This window comes from Strix uralensis, chromosome 32, assembly GCF_047716275.1.
Source record: "Strix uralensis isolate ZFMK-TIS-50842 chromosome 32, bStrUra1, whole genome shotgun sequence".
Lineage (NCBI taxonomy): Eukaryota > Metazoa > Chordata > Aves > Strigiformes > Strigidae > Strix > Strix uralensis.
In genome coordinates this window covers 507,593-525,254 of record NC_134003.1, presented here as the reverse complement: position 1 = coordinate 525,254, position 17,662 = coordinate 507,593, and the positions used below count along the sequence as shown (strand labels likewise).

The 17,662-nt window shown below is 69.2% G+C and overlaps 3 protein-coding genes across 4 annotated transcripts; 1 reads left to right on the top strand and 2 right to left on the bottom strand.

Moving 5' to 3' along the window:
• Window positions 1-728: 728 nt before the first annotated feature.
• Window positions 729-2,615, bottom strand: KRTCAP2 (keratinocyte associated protein 2). Its single transcript, XM_074853288.1, has 5 exons — window positions 2,357-2,615; window positions 2,045-2,199; window positions 1,909-1,972; window positions 1,554-1,620; window positions 729-936 (listed from the first exon to the last, which is right to left on the bottom strand). Exons 1-5 carry the CDS (start codon window positions 2,358-2,360, stop codon window positions 816-818), a joined length of 411 nt encoding a protein of 136 aa, XP_074709389.1. The 5' UTR covers window positions 2,361-2,615; the 3' UTR covers window positions 729-815.
• Window positions 2,616-2,831: 216 nt separating this feature from the next.
• TRIM46 (tripartite motif containing 46) lies at window positions 2,832-9,109 on the top strand. Of its 2 annotated transcripts, XM_074853286.1 has the most exons (10): window positions 2,832-3,017; window positions 4,216-4,471; window positions 4,588-4,931; window positions 5,036-5,179; window positions 5,303-5,398; window positions 5,643-5,896; window positions 5,979-6,100; window positions 7,671-7,970; window positions 8,058-8,355; window positions 8,443-9,109. In XM_074853286.1, the coding sequence occupies exons 1-10, from the start codon at window positions 2,955-2,957 to the stop codon at window positions 8,816-8,818; spliced, it is 2,253 nt and encodes a 750-aa protein (XP_074709387.1). In that variant the 5' UTR covers window positions 2,832-2,954; the 3' UTR covers window positions 8,819-9,109. The 2 variants fall into 2 exon arrangements, with proteins under 2 accessions (XP_074709387.1, XP_074709388.1); XM_074853287.1 differs by lacking the exon at window positions 8,058-8,355.
• Window positions 9,110-12,075: 2,966 nt separating this feature from the next.
• On the bottom strand, window positions 12,076-16,444 carry MUC1 (mucin 1, cell surface associated). Its single transcript, XM_074853205.1, has 7 exons — window positions 16,223-16,444; window positions 14,628-15,340; window positions 14,344-14,417; window positions 14,091-14,233; window positions 13,718-13,833; window positions 13,467-13,613; window positions 12,076-12,467 (listed from the first exon to the last, which is right to left on the bottom strand). Exons 1-7 carry the CDS (start codon window positions 16,263-16,265, stop codon window positions 12,393-12,395), a joined length of 1,311 nt encoding a protein of 436 aa, XP_074709306.1. The 5' UTR covers window positions 16,266-16,444; the 3' UTR covers window positions 12,076-12,392.
• Window positions 16,445-17,662: the final 1,218 nt, after the last annotated feature.

Here is a 17,662-nt window from a genome sequence, read left to right as displayed (position 1 = left end):
CCCCGGTGCCGCAGGAAGCGCCGGGCTTTGTCGGCGGCAGCGGCCGAGGCTGCAGGAAGCATCTGGTTTCCTCGGCGTCCGGCCGCGGCGGGTGGCGGGGACCTGGCGTGGGAGCAGCCCCTGCCGGCCCTCCCACGGCTCACGGGGCCTCAGCCCTTCCCACGGCCCCCCCATGCCCCGGGGCCACCCCGGTGCCCGGTGGCTCCCCCCTTGCCCGTCGCGGGGAGGGCACGGACGCCTCTGTTCCCCTGCCAGGTGCCGGCAGCCTTGGCCGTACCAGCGCAGGGGCCTGGTGGCAGCGGAGGATGGAGCTTGCCCCCGCCCCCGCGGCTCCCCCTGCCTCACCGGACCCCCGGGACCCCCGCAGCCCCCCCGCCGTCTCCCTCTGGCCGGGCCAAGCCCCTACGGCACCAGGGCCTGCTCCAACCCGCCCGGCTCCGCTGGGATTTTCCTCCCTTGCAGGTCCAGGCAGACGAGATGCCGTCAGCACATTTTCCCTGTGAGGTGGCGGGGCGGTCGGCGGCTGCCACCCTGCCCTGGCCGCACTCTGCTGGCCCGCGCCGAGCTCCCCCCGCCACCACCGAGGCAGAGAACCCCCCCTCAGGCTCCACCGCAGCCCGGACTGACAAGCGGGACCATTCTCAGCCTCACCGGCACACAGCGGGGCGAGGAAACGGGGCCGAGGGCCGGCGGAGGGACCAAACCCGCAGCAGCTGCGGACAAGAAGCTACAAAGAAATGGCTTTATTGGGCGGCTGAGAGCCCCAGTCCGTCCCGGCGGGGAGGGGGCTGCCCTGGGGAGGGGGCAACAGGACATCAATTCCTCTTCCTGCCTTTGCCAACAGCCTTGGCGGGAGCAGCGACAGGCGCTGCAGACTGGTAGAGAGTGGAGGAGATCTTGTTGATGTAGTAGAGGCCGACCATTGAAAAGATGAGGCTGCGAGGAGAGAACAGAAGAGGCTGCTCAGCTGCTGGTCAGGGTCGAACCGACACTGGGGGGGTTTAGTGTGGAGAAGAGGAGGCTGAGGGGAGACCTCACGGCCCTCTGCAACTCCCTGAAAGGAGGGTGCAGAGAGGGGGGAGGAGTCTCTTGAGCCAAGGACCCAGCGGCAGGCCAAGAGGGAATGGCCTCAAGCTGCGCCAGGGCAGGGTCAGACTGGCTCTTAGGAAGGATTTCTTTGCAGAAGGGGTTGTTGGGCGTTGGAATGGGCTGCCCAGGGCAGGGGGGGAGTCCCCATCCCTGGAGGGGTTGAAGAGTCGGGTTGAGCCAGCACTGAGGGATCTGGTGGAGTTGGGAACAGTCAGTGCCGGGTTAACGATTGGACTAGGTGATCTTCAAGGTCCTTTCCAACCTGGATGATTCTGGGATTCTGTGACACCCTCCTTTCGATCCCACTGCGCTGCGGTGCCACCCTGGGGGTCCCTGGACAGCCTTGGCCCTGTCTGGTGGCCCGTTCCCCTCCCAACGGCAAACACGAGCCATCAGGGTCCCCGGCAGCAGTCCCAGCAGCACAACAGCCGCTCCCCCCGCTCCGGGGCAGGCTCTGGACTTACCAGGTGGTCACGCAGACTCGGTGAATGAGGCCAGAGGCAAAGAGAGCCAGCAAGAGGCAGGTGAGGACTGCAGGGGACAAACAGAAGAGAGAAAAGATGCAGCTGTGCTGCCCCAACACATCAGCCTCGGAGTGACAGGGGCCGGGGCTGCAGCGATGCGGAACAAACCCACCCACGGCATGGGAGAAGCTCGGGGGGAACCACCAGGGTGGGCTCTGCCTTCAGGGCGGGGCTGTGACGCTTTGGTCCCCCAGGCAGCCCCTCACACACCCAGCCCTGCCGCGGGCTGCCACACCCTGACGCCTTCAGAGGGCGGCGTGCTCCCCCCTGCCCCGTGCCCCACCGCAGCACTTACTCTCGGGGAAGATCTTGGCCTGGAAGCCCTTGCCAAAGACGAGGTTCTCCAGGTTGTTGAAGGCCTGGCCGGAGGGTTAAGGGCCATCACGGGGCGCTGCCCCCCCCGGCCCCCTTCCCGCCGCCCCAAAGGATACGGTGAGGGAGCAGACGAAGAGCGCGGAGCCCAGCAGCCCGCCCTGGATGGTCAGCCACTCGGTGGAGGCCAGCTGCCGGCTGTACATCTGCATCCCGGCGAAGAGCAGCAGCGAGAGCAGCGACGAGAGCGCCAGGGACGTGCCCGTGCCTACGGCTGGGGCCGCGGGGCCGCCTCAGCGGGGCCGCCGGGGGCCACCGCGAGGCCTCAGCCGCCCCCCGGGCCGCCCCGCCCCGCCCCGCCCCTCAGGCCCCAGCCGCCCCCCGGGCCCGCCTCGGCCGCCCCGTGCCCCGACCCCCGTCGCCCCCGTTACCCATAGTGCCCCGCGGCGTCGCCCCCGGCCCCGTGTCCGGCCCGTCCCGGTGCCGCGGGTCTGCGCAGGCGCGGTGCGGCGGCGCGCGGAGGGACACGGCGGCAGGCGCGCGGGGTGAAGCGGCCCCGCCCCTCCCGCGGCGCAGCGCTCCGCCGGGCTCCGGCGCCCCCTGGCGGGCGGGCGCGGCGCTGCGGGCCCCGCCGCCTCGAGCGCCCCCTGGCGGCGGGGACAGGCGCAGCGGCGGCCCCGGGGCGGGGGGTGCGGGACAACCCCCCCCCTCCCCCGCGCAGCCACGGCACCGGCCACGGCCACGGCGCCCAGCTCAACCCGCCCGCGGTCCGCCGCTCCCCGAGCCGCGCTGCCGTCCGCACGGGCCCGGCGGGGGGGGCCCGGGGGTGCGGCGGGAGCCTCCCGGTGCCGCCCCCCCGCCGCCGCCGCCGCCGCCGCCGCCGCCGCCGCCGGGGAGGGTCCCGCTGAGCATGCGCGCCGCCGCCCCCCGCCCTTCCCCCGGCTCCGCCGCTCCCTGCAACAGACCGGGGCGTCCGCGGCCGCCGCTGTTGCCGCCGCGGGGACCGGCGCCGGGAGCGGGCGCGGAGCCATGGCTGAAGGCGAGGACCTGCAGACCTTCACTTCCATCATGGACGCGCTCGTCCGCATCAGCGTGAGCGGCGGTGGCGGCGGGGGGGGCGGGGAACGGCACCGCGGGGCGGCCGGGCTGGGCCGGGCTCCCCCGGGCCCGGCATCTCCATGGCAACGCGGCGGGGCCCGATGGAGGGGGCGGCCGGGATGGCGGGGGTGCCCTTGAGGGCCGGGCAGGCCTCGGCGAGGCCTCGGATCCGCGCCCCGACCCACCGGGCAGCGATCCCCGGGGAAGGCCGGCACCGGCCCCCCCCTGCACTGTGCCACCGCCGCGGCCGGACCCCCCGGGGTCGGGAACAGCGGGAGCGCCGGGAGCTGCCTGCACACCCGTGGGCGGGTGCCCCAGTCCCCATCCTGACCCCGATCCCGGTGCCCATCCTGGTCCTGGCTCTGGTCCCAGTGCCGGTCCCGATCCTGGCCCTGGTGCTGGCCGCAGCCCCAATACTGGTCCCAGTCCCAGCCCTGGTCCCCACCCTGGTGCTGGTCCCAGTGCTGGTCCTGATCCTGACCGTGCTGCTGCCCCCAGGCCTGATGCTGGCCCTGATGCTGGTACCAGGCCTGATCACAGACTCGGTGCTGGTCCTGGCTCTGGTCCCAGTGCTGGTCCCGATCCTGGCCCTGGAGCTGGCCCCAGCCCCAATCCCCATCCCAGTAGCAGCCCTGGTCCCCATCCTGGTGCTGGTCCCAGAGGTGGTCCTCATCCTGGCCCTGCTGCTGCTCACAGCCATGATCACAGACTCGGTGCTGGTCCTGGCTCTGGTCCCAGTGCTGGTCTTGATCCTGGCCCTGCTGCTGTCCCCATCCCCAATCCCCATCCGAGTCCCAGCCCTGGCCCCCACCGCTAGTCCCAGTGCTGGTCCTGATCCTGACTGTGCTGCTGCTCCCAGGCCCAATCCTGGCCCTGATGCTCGTCCTCATCCTGGCCCTGCTGCTGCTCCCAGCCATGATCACGGACTCGGTGCTGGTCCTGGCTCTGGTCCCAGTGCCGGTCCCGATCCTGGCCCTGGTGCTGGCCCCAGCCCCAATCCCCATCCCAGTAGCATCCCTGGCCCCCACCCTGGTGCTGTTCCCAGAGCTGGTCCTCATCCTGGCCCTGCTGCTGCTCCCAGCCCTGGTGCTGGTCCTGCTTCTGGTTCTGGTCCCAACGTTGATCCCAGCCACGGTCCCCATCATGGCCCTGGTCCCGGCCGTGGCGGTGACGCTCCCCGCTCTCTCCCCAGACCAGCATGAAGAACATGGAGCGGGAGCTGGTCTGCCCGGTGTGCAAGGAGATGTACAAGCAGCCGCTGGCCCTGCCCTGCGCGCACAACGTCTGCCACGTCTGCGCCAGCGAGGTGCTGCTGCAGCACGGCTACCTCTGCTGCGACCCCACCTCCGAGCCCTCCTCGCCCGCCGCCACCCCGGCCACCCGCAGCCCCCGCCTGGGCCGCCGGGCCGTCCCCAAGCCCGACCGCCTCGACCGACTCCTGAAGTCAGGTGGGACGGCCCCGGAGGGGACGGGGACGGCACCCCCGCGGGCTCCCCCATGGGAGGGCCGAGCGGCTTTGGGGCGCCGCGCCCCGCCTGACGCCCTCCCCGCCTCCATCCCGCAGGCTTTGGCACCTACCCGGGGCGCAAGCGGGGCACCGTGCACCCCCAGACCGTCAGCTTCCCCTGCCCGGCCTGCCAGCGCGACGTGGACCTGGGCGAGCGGGGCCTGGGCAGCCTCTTCCGCAACCTGACGCTGGAGCGGGTGGTGGAGCGCTACCGCCAGACCATCAACATCAGCGCCGCCATCATGTGCCAGTTCTGCAAACCCCCGCAGCTGGAGGCCACCAAGGGCTGCACCGAGTGCAAGTCCAGCTTCTGCAACGAGTGCTTCAAGCTCTACCACCCTTGGGGCACCCAGAAAGCCCAGCACGAGCCCACGCCCCCCACCCTCACCTTCCGCCCCAAGGTATCGTCTTCCTTCCCCGCTCGGGGATTTCGCGGGTGTCGGTGGGGGGGACGCCTTGCGGGGGTGGGTGCGGAGCCCCGCTGAGCTCCCCTGTGCCCACGCAGGGGCTGATGTGCCCGGAGCACAAGGAGGAGGTGACTCACTACTGCAAGACCTGCCAGCGGCTGGTGTGCCAGCTCTGCCGCGTGCGACGCACTCACACCAGCCACAAGATCACCCCGGTGCTCAGCGCCTACCAGGCCCTCAGGGTAAGGGCCGCTGGGACGCGCTCGGGGTCAGGTCGGGGCTCGGCAGGGAGAAATCGGGGGCACCGGCGGAGCCCCGGTGCAGATGGGGTGTGCGGGCGCTTTGTCTCACCTCCTTCCCCGCAGGAGAAGCTGACGAAGAGCCTCGCCTACATCCTGAGCAGCCAGGACACGGTGCAGACCCAGATTGCTGAGCTGGAGGAGACGGTGAAGCACACGGAGGTGAGGGCGGAGGGTGCCTGCGTGTCCCTGAGCCGGGGGGTGGCACTGCCAGCCTGGTCCCCCTCTCGTTTGGATGAGCTGTGGGGGGATGTGGGGTAGGGGAGAACTTTGTAGAGTCGGGCTGAGGGTTGGACTCGCTGATCCCGAGGGGCTTTTCCAGCCTGAGTGATTCTGTGATTCTATATGACTCTATGATTCCTCCTCCCCGGGGCACGCGGCACGCTGACCCTGCCGTGCTCGGCAGGTGAACGGCTTGCAGGCCAAGGAGGAGGTGTCGCAGCTGATCCAGGGGCTGTGCGCCATGCTGGAGGAGAAGCGGGCCACCCTGCTGCAGGCCATCGAGGAGTGCCAGCAGGAGCGGCTGGCCAGCCTGCACTGCCAGATCCAGGAGCACCAGGCCATGCTGGAGAACTCGGGCATGGTGGGCTACGCCCAGGAGGTGCTGAAGGAGACCGACCACCCCTGCTTCGTCCAGGCCGCCAAGCAGCTGCACAACAGGTACCGGGGCGGGTCAGGGCTCTCCGGTGCCCAAAGTGGCCACCGCGTGCCACCCTGATGTCCCTGCTCTCCCACGCCGCAGGATCCTCAGGGCCACTGACTCGCTGCAGAGCTTCCGTCCTGCGGCCACGGCCTCCTTCAGCCACTTCCAGCTGGACGTCAGCAGGGAGCTGAAGCTGCTCACTGACCTGGCCTTCATCCGAGGTAAAGGCAGCAGGACCCGGGCACCGGCTGTGCCCCGTGCGGAGGTGCAGCCCCCGCGGGCAGAGCCCTGCCCGCCTCGGAGCCGGAGCTCGGCCACGGCCACGCTCGGGCGGGCGCTCGCGCATCTGCCGGTCCCCCCCTCCCCGTCAGGGACGGCCCCCGCCCCAGCAGCCCCCCCAAAGCCATCCCTGCCCTGCCCTGTGCCAGCGAGGCCAGGTGAGGGGGCAGGACAGGCAGGGCCGCGGTGCCAGGTAAGGGCAGCAGGAGCGCCGGAGGGTGAGTACGGAGCGGAGGCTGCCCCGCGGCAGGGCAGGCGCTTCCCCGCAGGGCAGGAGCCGCGTGGCCCTGCCGGACCCGCTGGCAACATTTTTCAGACCTGCTTCTACCTCTCTTTGTTTATAGGCTGCGGCCGCTGCTGAGTCGTCACCGAAGTAACTGAGGCAAGTCACATCCCTGCCCCAGAGCCGGCCCCGCTCTCTCTGTCCCATCCCGCCCTGTCCCCGCTCCGCCGCCATCCTCCATCCCCCTCCCGCCCGCAGGTGGTGGCAGGTGGTGGCTCTGAGCCCCCCTCCATCTGCTGCCTCTGCTCCTGCCCTCCCGCCCTCCCCTCGCCCCATTTCCATCCCCTGCTCGCTCCATTTCCGTCCCCTTCCTTCCTCGCTCCATTTCCGTCCTCTCTCGCCCCATTTCTGTCCCCCTGCTCACCCCATTTCCCTTCCCCTTGTCACCCCATCTCTGTCCCTCTCCTCACCCCATTTCCGTCCCCCTCCTCACCCCATTTCCCTTTCCCTTGTCACCCCATCTCCATCCTTCTCCTCGCCCCGTTTCTGTCCCCTTCCTCACCCCATTTCCATCCCCTTCCTTGCTCCATTTCCATCCTCTTTTGCCCCATTTCTGTCGCCCTCCTCGCCCCATTTCCTTTCTCCTCTCACCCCATTTCCATCCCCCTCCTCACCCCATTTCTGTCCCTCTCCTCACCCCGTCTCCATCCCTCTCTCACCCCACTTCTCTCCCCCTCTCACCCCATCTCCATCCCCCTCTCACCCCATTTCCATCCCCCTCCTCACCCCATCTCTGTCCCCCTCTCACCCCCTTTCTGTCCCCCTCCTCACCCCATCTCCATCCCCCTCTCACCCCACTTCCCTCCCCCTTCTCACCCCATCTCCGTCCCCCTCTCGCCCCATTTCCATCCCCCTCCTCACCCCACTTCCACCCTGCCTCCCTGCTCCCACCACACCGCCAGCATCTTCACGCCCCCCCGCCATCCCCATCTCCTCCCCTCCTCCTCTTCTGCTGCCTCCATCCTCTCTCTTTCTCTCTCTCTCCTCCCTCCCCGACTTGCACTCAGCCTGTCTGGTCCCTGGAGCCCCACAGCAGCGAGCTCCTCTGTCTCCCCGACTCGCTCTCCTCTGGTGCCTACACACGGTCTCCGCAGTCAGATCCCCCCTAGACTCCTGCTGGTTGTGCGTCCGTGCGTCCGTCCGGAATGCCCCCTCCCTGCGTCTGGCTGCCTCCCCGCCTGCCGGGGGGGGGGATGCTGCCTGATGCCCGCCGGTGCCTCTCCCCGCAGCGCCCGAGGCCCCCGTCATCGACACGCAGCGCACCTACGCCTACGACCAGATCTTCCTGTGCTGGCGGCTGCCGCAGCACTCGCCGCCCGCCTGGCACTACACGGTGGAGTATCGCAAGACGGACGCCAAGGCCAAGGGGCTGAAGCTGTGGCAGCGGCGGGAGGAGGTGCGCGGCACCAGCGCCCTCGTCGAGTACCTGGACACCGACAGCGTCTACGTGCTCCGGGTGAAGGGCTGCAACAAGGCGGGTTTTGGGGAGTACAGCGAGGATATCTACCTGCACACGCCACCCGCCCCAGGTGAGGGGTGTGGGGAGAGGGGGGGGGGCTTGGAGCACCCCGCCGGCTGCTGGTGCCATCCTCACCCCCTCCTCCTCCTCTCCGCAGTCCTCAACTTCTTCCTGGACAACCGCTGGGGCTTCAACCGGGACCGCCTGGCCATCAGCAAGGACCAGCGCGCTGTGCGCAGCGTCCCTGGCATCCCCATGCTCTTCGCCGCCGAGCGCCTGATGACCAGTTGCCACCTCTCCATCGACCTGGTCATCGGCGATGTGGCCATCACGCAGGGCAAGAGCTACTGGGCCTGTTGCGTGGATCCCAGCTCCTACCTGGTGAAGGTGGGGGTGGGGCTGGAGAGCAAGCTGCAGGAGTGGTTCCAGGTGCCGCAGGACGTGGTGAGCCCCAGGTGAGCGGCGCCGGGGGGGAGCTTGGGGGGTGCCCAGGGGAGCCCCAGCTTGTCCCTCACCAAGACTGGCCCCTTCCCCTGCCACAGGTACGACCCCGACAGCGGCCACGACAGCGGGGCGGAGGATACGACGGTGGAGGCGCCCCCCCCCTACGCCTTCCTCACCATCGGCATGGGCAAGATCTTGCTCTCGCACGGGTCGGCGCTCACCTCCCGCGACCCCAACGGCTGCACCGTGCCCTTGCCCCCGCGCATCGGCATCTGCCTGGACTACGAGCAGGGCAAGGTGAGCTTCTACGACGCCGTCTCCTTCCGCGAGCTCTGGGAGTGCGGCGTGGACTGCTCGGGGCCCGTCTGTCCTGCCTTCTGCTTCATCGGAGGGGGGGCCCTGCATCTCCAGGAGCTGGTGGCCAACAAGCAGGAGCGTAAAGTGACCATCGGGGGCTTCGCCAAGCTGGACTGAGCCGTGCCCGTGCTCCCCGCACGCGCGCCGGCCGTCACCCCCGATTGCCTAGAGAGCTCTAGGGCCTGGGGGGGGACAGGAGCGAGCAGGGAGCAGAGCGCAGGGAGGGCAGCCCTGGCCCTGCCGCCGCTGGGAACGGGCCAGGTGTTTGTTTTGCGGGGTGGGGGGGGGGATGGGGACAGCTCTGCCGTCCCCTCCTCTCCCTCCCTGCCTGCCCCCTTCTCCAGTTCGGCTGGAGGCTGCTCTGAGCTGGGGCCACGGGCAGGGCTGGGCAGAGGGTCAGCCCTAGAGACGGACCAGGGAGGGGGGTGCGAGCGGGACGCGGGGCTGCGCAGGGAGGGGGGTGGCAGGTGACAGTGGGGGTGATGGTGGGGGGGAGAGGCTGGGTGCTGGCTGGGGTGGGGGAGGCAGCTGGGCTTGGGGAGAGAGGGTGGGGGGAGGCTGGGCTGGAACAAGGTGTGAAGATTTTTTTTAAAATGGCTCATTTTCAATGTGGCTCACCCGGCTGCAGCGCCGTGGCCAGGCACAGCCACTGCGGCCGGGCACGGCTGCCGCTGGGTCCCTCCCACGGGCTACTGGGCTGTGGGACCTTGATGCCCACTGCCCTCCCCTGGGGCCCGCTGGCTGCTCTGCCCTGTCCCCAGGGGAGCCACGTGCTTGGCCAGCCCTGCCTGTGCCCCTGCCTGCACGTGCTCCGGAGGGACGCGCTCGGTCCCCGTTACACCGCTCAGTGCCAAACCACACGCAGCCGGGGCAGGCTGGGGCTGCGGGGTCAGGATCCGACCCGGCCGGGAGCCGCGCAGGGCCACCATCCACCGCGGGGGCCCGTGCCGGCGGTCTCGTGCCAGGATCCGTCCGAGCTGCTGTAGTTTCTCCTGGGTTCTGTTACAATTGCTGTATTTTCATGGTTTCCTACAATAAACTGCAATGCCAGACTCCTCCAGAGCCACCCCAGGGCAGAGGGCAGCCACCCTGCAGGGAGCACCGGCCCTGGAGGGGGGGGGGGGGGGGGGGGGGGGGGGCTGTGGGGTGCTGGCCGCTCCCCGGGGTGCGGTGCCCAGCGGTGAGGCCGTGGGGCTGGGCTGTCCTTCGGCCCGTGGCCAGCAGGGGCCAATCCTGCCCAGAAAAGGGCCCAGGGCAGCCGGGGCAGTGCTGACGTGTCCAGTCCCTGCCCACGCTCTGCCCGGCCACGTGGCTGCTGCCGCCCTGTTCGGGGGTGTCGGGGTGCCCCTGGACCAGCCACCAGCTGGGCCTAGAGAAAGGGGAGGTGGGGGGGGGGGGTCCCAAGGGTGGCTGGTCCAGCCTGGAGGGGGGATGCTGGGTGCTGGGGCATCTTCTCGGGGTGGGTAACGGGGGGGTGGTGCCCCACCCGGGTACCTGCATCCCGTGGGGCAGGCGGAGGAGCCCCATGTGGGGTCGGGCCCCACCCCGGGCTGGCGCCTGTCCCCGGGGAACAGGGGCCCCCTCAGTTGGGAGCGGGGTGCTGGCCGGGCTGGGCTCCCTGGGAACAGGCGGCTCTTTGTAGGGCCCGGCCCTGGTTCCTGTTTCGATTCCTGCGGGCCCTGCCCAGGGCTGGGGGGGGCGGGTTGGAGCAGGGTGGGGGTACACACAGCCCTGCCCAGCCCCATGCAGCAGCAGCAGCCACCCCCTGCACCCCGTGGGGCCCTGCCCTGGGCACCGACCTCATCCCCGACAGGCAGCAGGGCTGGGGGGGGGGCGCGGGGCCGGGGGTGGGGGGCAGATGTGACCCTGTGCCACAGGTCCGTGCTGGTTTTAGCTTTTCCCTGTCCTGGCCTGCAAGGGCAGGATCCGGGGCTGCGTGTGTCCCCCCCCATCATCCTGCTGTTCATGTGCACGCAGAGACCCCCCCCACCCCCCGCCAAAGCCCTCCCTGTGCCAAACATCGCAGCTCCTGCATCAATCCCCCCCCCCCTCAGGGTGCACCCTGGCCCTGAGCCCCCCCCACCACCCCGCCGAGCTGGAAAGCTGCTGGGTTTCGCTGTTGCTGTTGGCAACTCTGGCTATCGGCAAAGCGCATGGAAAACCAAAAGCAGCACAGACATCACCCCCCCCCCGCCCCCCCCCCCCAAGCTTCAGGGCTTGCGTCACCCCCTCTCACCAGGCAGCCCCCCTCCCCCGCCCCAGAGCCCCCCCAGCCCCTTGCCCGCACCCCAGCATGGTCCAAGCACCTCCTGGCACATGTCGGGGGGCCCAGGCACCCAGCGCGGCCCCGTTCTGCCCCCCCGAGCCCCCGTGCCGTGGCCGAGGCGCCCAGTGGCCACACGCTGCCGGGCCGGTGGCAGGGCTGGTTCCCGGCAAAGCGCCTGGCTCCACGCCTGAGCTCACAAGCGATTTCTTTGGGGAAGGTTCGTTTCCTTGTTTTTCTGCCTTTTCAGTGGTTGCCAAAACCCTCCCAGCCCCCAGCATGGGCCCAGCCCAAACCGGGACTGCTGGGGGGCGGGGGTGGGGGGCCACCCCCTCTGCTCAGGGCACGGCCATCCCGAAGGCTTGTGCCCAGGCGCAGCCCAGCACATGGCCCCGAGCCAGGCAGGCAAGGACCCGCTTTGGTCCCCAGCCCCGCTGGGGGCACCCCGCTGACCTTGGCACATCCCACAGCCCCGCCGCGCTCCCCCCAAACCTCTTTCGGGGTTCACGCAGGGTTTGAAGAACCCTGAGCCCAGGCCAGGCAGGGCAGGGGAGGGGACCAGCCGGGCTCGGACACGGCTGTGTGCTCGCCCGCGACACACGTCCAGGCTTCGCAGCGCTGGCCCCGCCGCTTGCCGGGCCCTTCGTCACCTTTACGTTCCGCTCGTGCAGCCGGGGATAACCAGTTGCACCGAATGAGACGTGTTTGCTCACGAGACAGAAACCGAGAGTGTGGGATGTGAGCAAGAGGGACGGCATCCCGGCAGGACACGGTCACACCCAGGGGGACGCAGGGGACGGGGGCACCACCCACACCCCGGCGACTGAAGGTGCAATGACAGCAAGTGGGAAACAACCCCAGCACGAACCCCGGGTCTGCCCGGACTGAGAAATGAGAGCGCCCCCCCCCCAAGCTGAGGTCACTTGGGTGGGTGACAGCCACGCTGGGGGTGTCCCACCAGTCACTCCCCGAGGAGAGGCACCCGCTGTGCTGGGGAGGCCCCCGAGGCATCACGGTGCACCCCACACCCATCCTCTTACTGTGAATTGTGATAAATAAACCACGGCCAAGGACCCCGCCACCCTCTTCCCCGCAGAGCCGAGCCTTGCGCTGACACCCTGCATATATATATTTATATAAAATAACACCACAAAAAGAGCAATTGAATCCCCAGGGGTGACCACAGGGGAGCATGAGCCCGGACCCCCACCCATAGCACGGAGCAGGGTTGCAAAGCCAAGCGAGTGAGGGGGCTGGGGGGTGCGGGGGACCCTCCCTCCTCCCACCCCGAATCTTTGTTCATCCAGTTCTGTCATGCGCAAGAATCCGGCTGCTCCAGAACCATCCGGGGCCGGTGCTGCTCCCCCGGGAGTGGGGGGCCGTGGCCACCCCCTCCCCTCGGCAGCTGCCCTCCGTCCCAGCGCGTCCTCAGAGGTTGTCAGAGGTGGGGGTAGAGTTGGTGTAGGTGAAGGTGCCGGCCCCCGCGCCGTTGCTGCTGGCCACCTGGGAGGGAGCAGTGAGGGGGGGTTAGAGCCGGGCTGAGCCCCCCCGAGGGCAGCGGGGGAGCCCCCACACCCTCACCGATGCCACCACATACAGCCTGGTGCTCAGCTGAAAAATGTACCCCCCGCCTGGTGGGCAGCTGCCCCCACCCCAGCAGGCACCCAGAGCCCCCATGAGCCCCCGAGCCCCCCCGGGCGCAGGAGCTGGCAGAGGAGCTGAAGTGGCCCCGGCGTGTTCCTCTCGTCCTGCGTGATAAGCCTGCCCGGCAAGAGCAAAGGTAAATATTTACCCAGGCCCCTGGTATTTGAACAGGGCGAGCTGCTCGCACGGAGCCAAGGCGCTGGATACAGCCCCCGCCCGCAGCACCAGCGCGTAGGGGAGCGCAGCGCGCCGGGGGGGACGGGGACAGCCCCCCCAAACCCCACCTCACTGGGGGGAGCCGTGCCCTTGGCGTGTGCAGGCAGCTCCTAAAGCTGCACCTGCAGGACTCAGAGCCGCTGGTGGGGGATACGGGGTGCAGGGTACGGGGATCAGCGCCCCCCCCCAGCCCTGCACTGCCCAGGCCCCAGCCCCACTCCCCAGCCGTGGCAGGAGGATGCCCCGACTCCGGCAGATACGAGGGTCCGGCTGGGACGCGGCTGAGCCTGAGAAGGGGCAGCGTGATCCGGCAGCGAACCCCCCGCCCGCTGCGCAGGGCTGGGCACGGGGAGCAGCCGCCCAAGGTCATGGGGAGCTCCCCAAAGCCGGGCCGGGTCTGCCAGCGCCGGCGCCGCTGCTCCATCCAGGCATGAAAGTTACTCTCACCTCCCAGCCAGGAGGGGACCGGCGTGGGGCGGGCTCCCAGGGTCACCATCCTCTGCCTCACCAGCTCCGTTAGCCATTAACCCAGCGGTCAAGGGACCTGCCCAGCTGCACCGAAAAGCACCTTCCCCTGCACCACTCCGGCCCCAGGACGCCGGGCACAAGCAGCCCCGAGGACGGTGGCACTTTGGCTCTCACCTGGCTGTAGGGGTTGGGTTTGCTGTTGGGTGAGACGTAGCGCCCGTGGCTCTGGTACGGGGGGTACTCGGCCATGGGGTGGTAGGAGTCCTTCGTGCTGAAGAGGTCCAGCTTCCCTTGGCTTTTCCGGCGGCAGGTGCAGGAGGTCTGAGGGTGAGGGAAGGGGTTGGGGGGCTGACGGCGTGGGGATGGGGACAGGGGATCCACCAGCAGAAGGCAGGTGAGGGCAGGGATGGGGATGGGGCACTCACCATCAGAAGGCAGGTGAGGATGCTCAGCAGCAGCAGGATGCAGACCAGGACCAGCAGAGCAATGGCCCAGTCCGGGACCGCAGGCACTGGTGCTGGCGACGTCACCTCCCCAGCGCCTGAAAGAGGGTCAGAGCCATGGCTGCACCGCCGGGCAGAGCTGCCAAACAGCCAAAGACCCCTGAGAGACCCCCAGGACGGAGTGCGAGGGGACCGACGGGGACCAGTCGGTCTTCCCAGTGCTGTCTGCCACGGGCACTGGGAAACTGCATCGGCTCTGCCAGCCCTGAGCCTGTCCCACCACCGAGGAGCCTCCCAGAGCACCCCCGCGGGTCTCCGTCTGCCCTCGCGCCCCCAGCCCGAAGCTCCCGCTCACTGTAGATGCTGGCCAGCTGCAGGTCCATGATGAAGCCTTTCTGGTCCAGTCTGTCCCTCAGCTGCTGCTCAATGACATCGCTGGTGATGGTTTCATTGCTGTGCCCAAACACGAGGGTGGACTGCACCTCCACCGAGCCGTGGCTGCCCGCGAGAGGAAGCGTTAGCGCCGGATCGCCGCCCCACGCGAGGGGCTCCGCGCTGCACAGCTGGGACACGACGGCCCCCGCAGCCGGAGCCGCCGGCCTGCTCACCTGAAACGGAGCTCGCTGCATCCCTTGTAGGTCTGCCTGCCGATGCAGCTCACGCAGCCAAAGACATTTTCGAACTGGAACAAAGCGTGGGGATGACGGTCACCTCCCCGGCAGATGCCCCCTCCCTCCCGTCCCCTTGCCGCTCCCCCTTGCAGAACCGTCCGGGGGTGCTGAGGCAGCAGAGCGGATGCTCGGGGCACATTCATGGGGAGTCCCAATGGGAGGCGGCTCCTTCCCGGGGTCTTTGCTCACCCGGGGAGCTCGTGGGCAGGGCTGGGACTCACCATTCTCAGGATGGTGTAGCTCAGGCTCTTGTACTCCTTCGACGTGGGGTCGCGCAGGCTCTCGTTGAAGCTCCTGTTGAGGATGCGGAAGGACAGCGGGACGCGGAGGAGCAGCTGGACGTCGGTGGGAAGCAGAGCCGCGGCTTTGCTGGGTTTGGGACTGCCGCTGCCGCCCAGCACAGCCGTGGGGGTCTGTCTGGGAGCCGTACTGCCCTGAGAGGTGACAGAGGTCTTCCGTGTGGGTGCGACCTGAGAGCTGCTGCTCCCGTTGCCTTTGGTGCTGGAGATGGGGATCACCGTGCCACCCCCCACGGTGGGCGCTGCGGAGCTGCTGTTGGTTGTGTTGGTGCCCAAGGGGGGGACCCAGCTGCTGCCGTTTGTGGTGGCGTTGGTGGGGGAGCTGGTGGCACTGCTAGAGACAGGCACGGCCGTGCTGTTGGCTGTGCTATTGCCTGCGGAGCTGTTGCTGGACTGGAAGTTTGTGGCATTGCCTGTAGTGGGGGAGACTGTGGTGTGGGAGGATACGGAGGTTTGGATCCCGTTGTCGTTCGTGTTTTTATGGATCAAGATCTTTAGAACAGTGATCATGGGGGTGGTGGTCGTCTCGGTGGTCATCTCCGTGGTGGTCGTGTCAGCCACGGTTGTCTCCGTGGTGGTTGTGTCAGCCATGGTCGTCTCCGGGGTGCTCTCGGTCGTGGTCATGGCGTGTGTACCTAGAGGGCACAAACCTAGAGCTGGGACTGCAGCACCCCTTTGGGAAGTTTTTATACAACACGAGTCCTCAGCTGGACGCTCCCCTGGGCCATGAGGAGCTGAGGAGCACCACAACCTCCAGGAACCGACCACTGGCCCATGAGACCAAGACGACCTTCAGGAACCCCCCCAACCAGGGCTCGTGCTGGGCACACGTGACACCACCGAGGGTCCGGGCAGCGCTGCCTGAGCAGCTGACACCGGCTCCATGCCCAGCCCTGTGGGCCCCCCTCATCCTCGGGTGACCCCGCCACACCGGGGGGCTCAGGCAGCTCCCCCCCCCCCCAAATAAAACCTCTTTTGCTGTGGGTCGCTGGGCTGGGAGGGTGAGGTGCCACCTGTGCCTCCCCCCGCACCCGCATGGCCTGGCTACTGGCCAGTGCTGGTGGCTCCCGGGCGGTTTCCCAGTGGGTGCCACAGGAGCCGGTGGCGCTGGAGGAGGCCCCGGGGTCCGGACGGCTCACCCAGACACACCTGCATACCAGCCTGCGAGCCCCGGGCGCAGCCTGCTCTGGCTGGTCCTGGCCCAGCCCGGCTGCCCGGCCCCGGCCGATCCTTTCAGACACGGCTAAGAGGGGCCACGGGCTGAGCGTGGTTCCCAGGTCCCGGCTTTGCTGGGCACAACCAGCCTTGGGGTGCTGCACCCCAGGGCCAGGCCAGGAGAGGCGGCAAGCTCCCTGCTGCCAGCGTGCCGAGGGCCACCAGCTCTGGTGTCCCCTGGTCCCCACTCAGAAATCAGCCCAGGGGACCCCGCTCCCATCCCCCTGCCCTGTTACCTCCCCCCTTGCCCAGGTCTCAGCCTGCTCCCTCCCCTCGGGGTGCTGTCACCCCCACCCCCTCACCTGCGCCCAGCACCAGCAGCAGCAGAAGGGTGCTGAACGCCATGGGCTTCGTCCCGGGGGTCCCGGTGCCTCTCGGGGCTCTGCGGCAGTGGCTGCTCTCCCGTTAGCCAGCGGCACGTTCCGCAATCCGGGATCAGGAACTGGCGGCTCGGCAGCGGCGGGCGCTTTATAGAGCACCTGGAGCAGGTGGGGAGGCCCCACCCCGCCGCTGGCCCCGGAAGGGGGGGTCCCTCTGCCCCACTCGGCACAGGGCACAGGGGTGCCACCTCGCCAACGGGGCCCCAGCGGCATCCTCCCACCAGGTTGGGTCCCCCGTGTTCCCCCGGCTTGGGGGGACACCACTGGCAGTGTCCCTGTGCTGCAGGTGGACGCAGCCTCAGGCGGGGGCACGGGGAAGGGGCAGTGGCTGAGCATCCCTGTGCAGGGGTGGGGGGCAGCGTCTGCCCGGCCCCATGGGCTGAGCCATGGCCCCCAGGTCCTGGTGGGGGGCACAGGGGGGACAGAGCCCCCCAGCCCCTCGTGCAGGGCAGGGGGGCCCCATCCTCTGGCTCAGCCCGGGGTTAATCATTACCGGCCAGCCACCGCCTCGCCCTACGCTCAAATAAACACCGGTGATACCCCCCGAAATGCTTACGCAGGTGGGGCCCAGGGCCCCACAAAATCCCAGTACCTCCCAGTAACCTCCCTGCCAGGTTCCAGGGCCCCCCCCGCCTCACGTATGAGGTGCCTCAGCAGGCACAAGACCCTCCGTCCCCTCAGGACACGGCCCCTGGCCCAGGCTGGTGCCAAACAGGATGCCGATGTTCCACCCCAGAGGTACCAAGTGCCACCCGTGCCGGGGCACAGGGCCCCCGTCCTCTCTGGTGACACGTGCTCCTGGCACGGCCAGACCACACGGGCCTTTCTGGTCCCTCCCTGCCCCTGCCCTGGGGGAGAGTCCCGATTCCCAGGGAGGGCCCCAATTCTCAGGGAGGGCTTGGTGGGGGCCCCCGTGCCCGGCATCCTGCCCAGCCCACGTGGAGCCGAACTGCCACCTTGGCTGTGCTGGGGGGGGGGGTTGAGGTGTCGGCGTGAAGGGGAGTGGAGAGGAGGTGACCCTCCTTGCTGCAGTAACGGTGGGGCACAGGATGGGTGGCTGGGGCATCAGCATGGGTGAGGTGGGACCCAGCTGTACCCAATCCCCCGACGGGGTGCACGGCCTTGGTGCCAGGCAGGGGGAACACGGGCAGGGCGCAGGCAGGGCGCGGGCAGCAGGCTCTGCGGGGAAGCGCAGGCAGCGATGCTGACCCCCACCACCCTCGCCCAGGTTGCTGCGCGCTCCCACCCCCGCCGTGTCCTGCTCTTTGTGCCCACCCCGGGTTCAGGTCGGTAGCGGGGATGCAGCTCCCGGGCCGTGACCCCCAGAGCCCCCCCCATTCCCCCAGCCTGCTCACAGCGGGG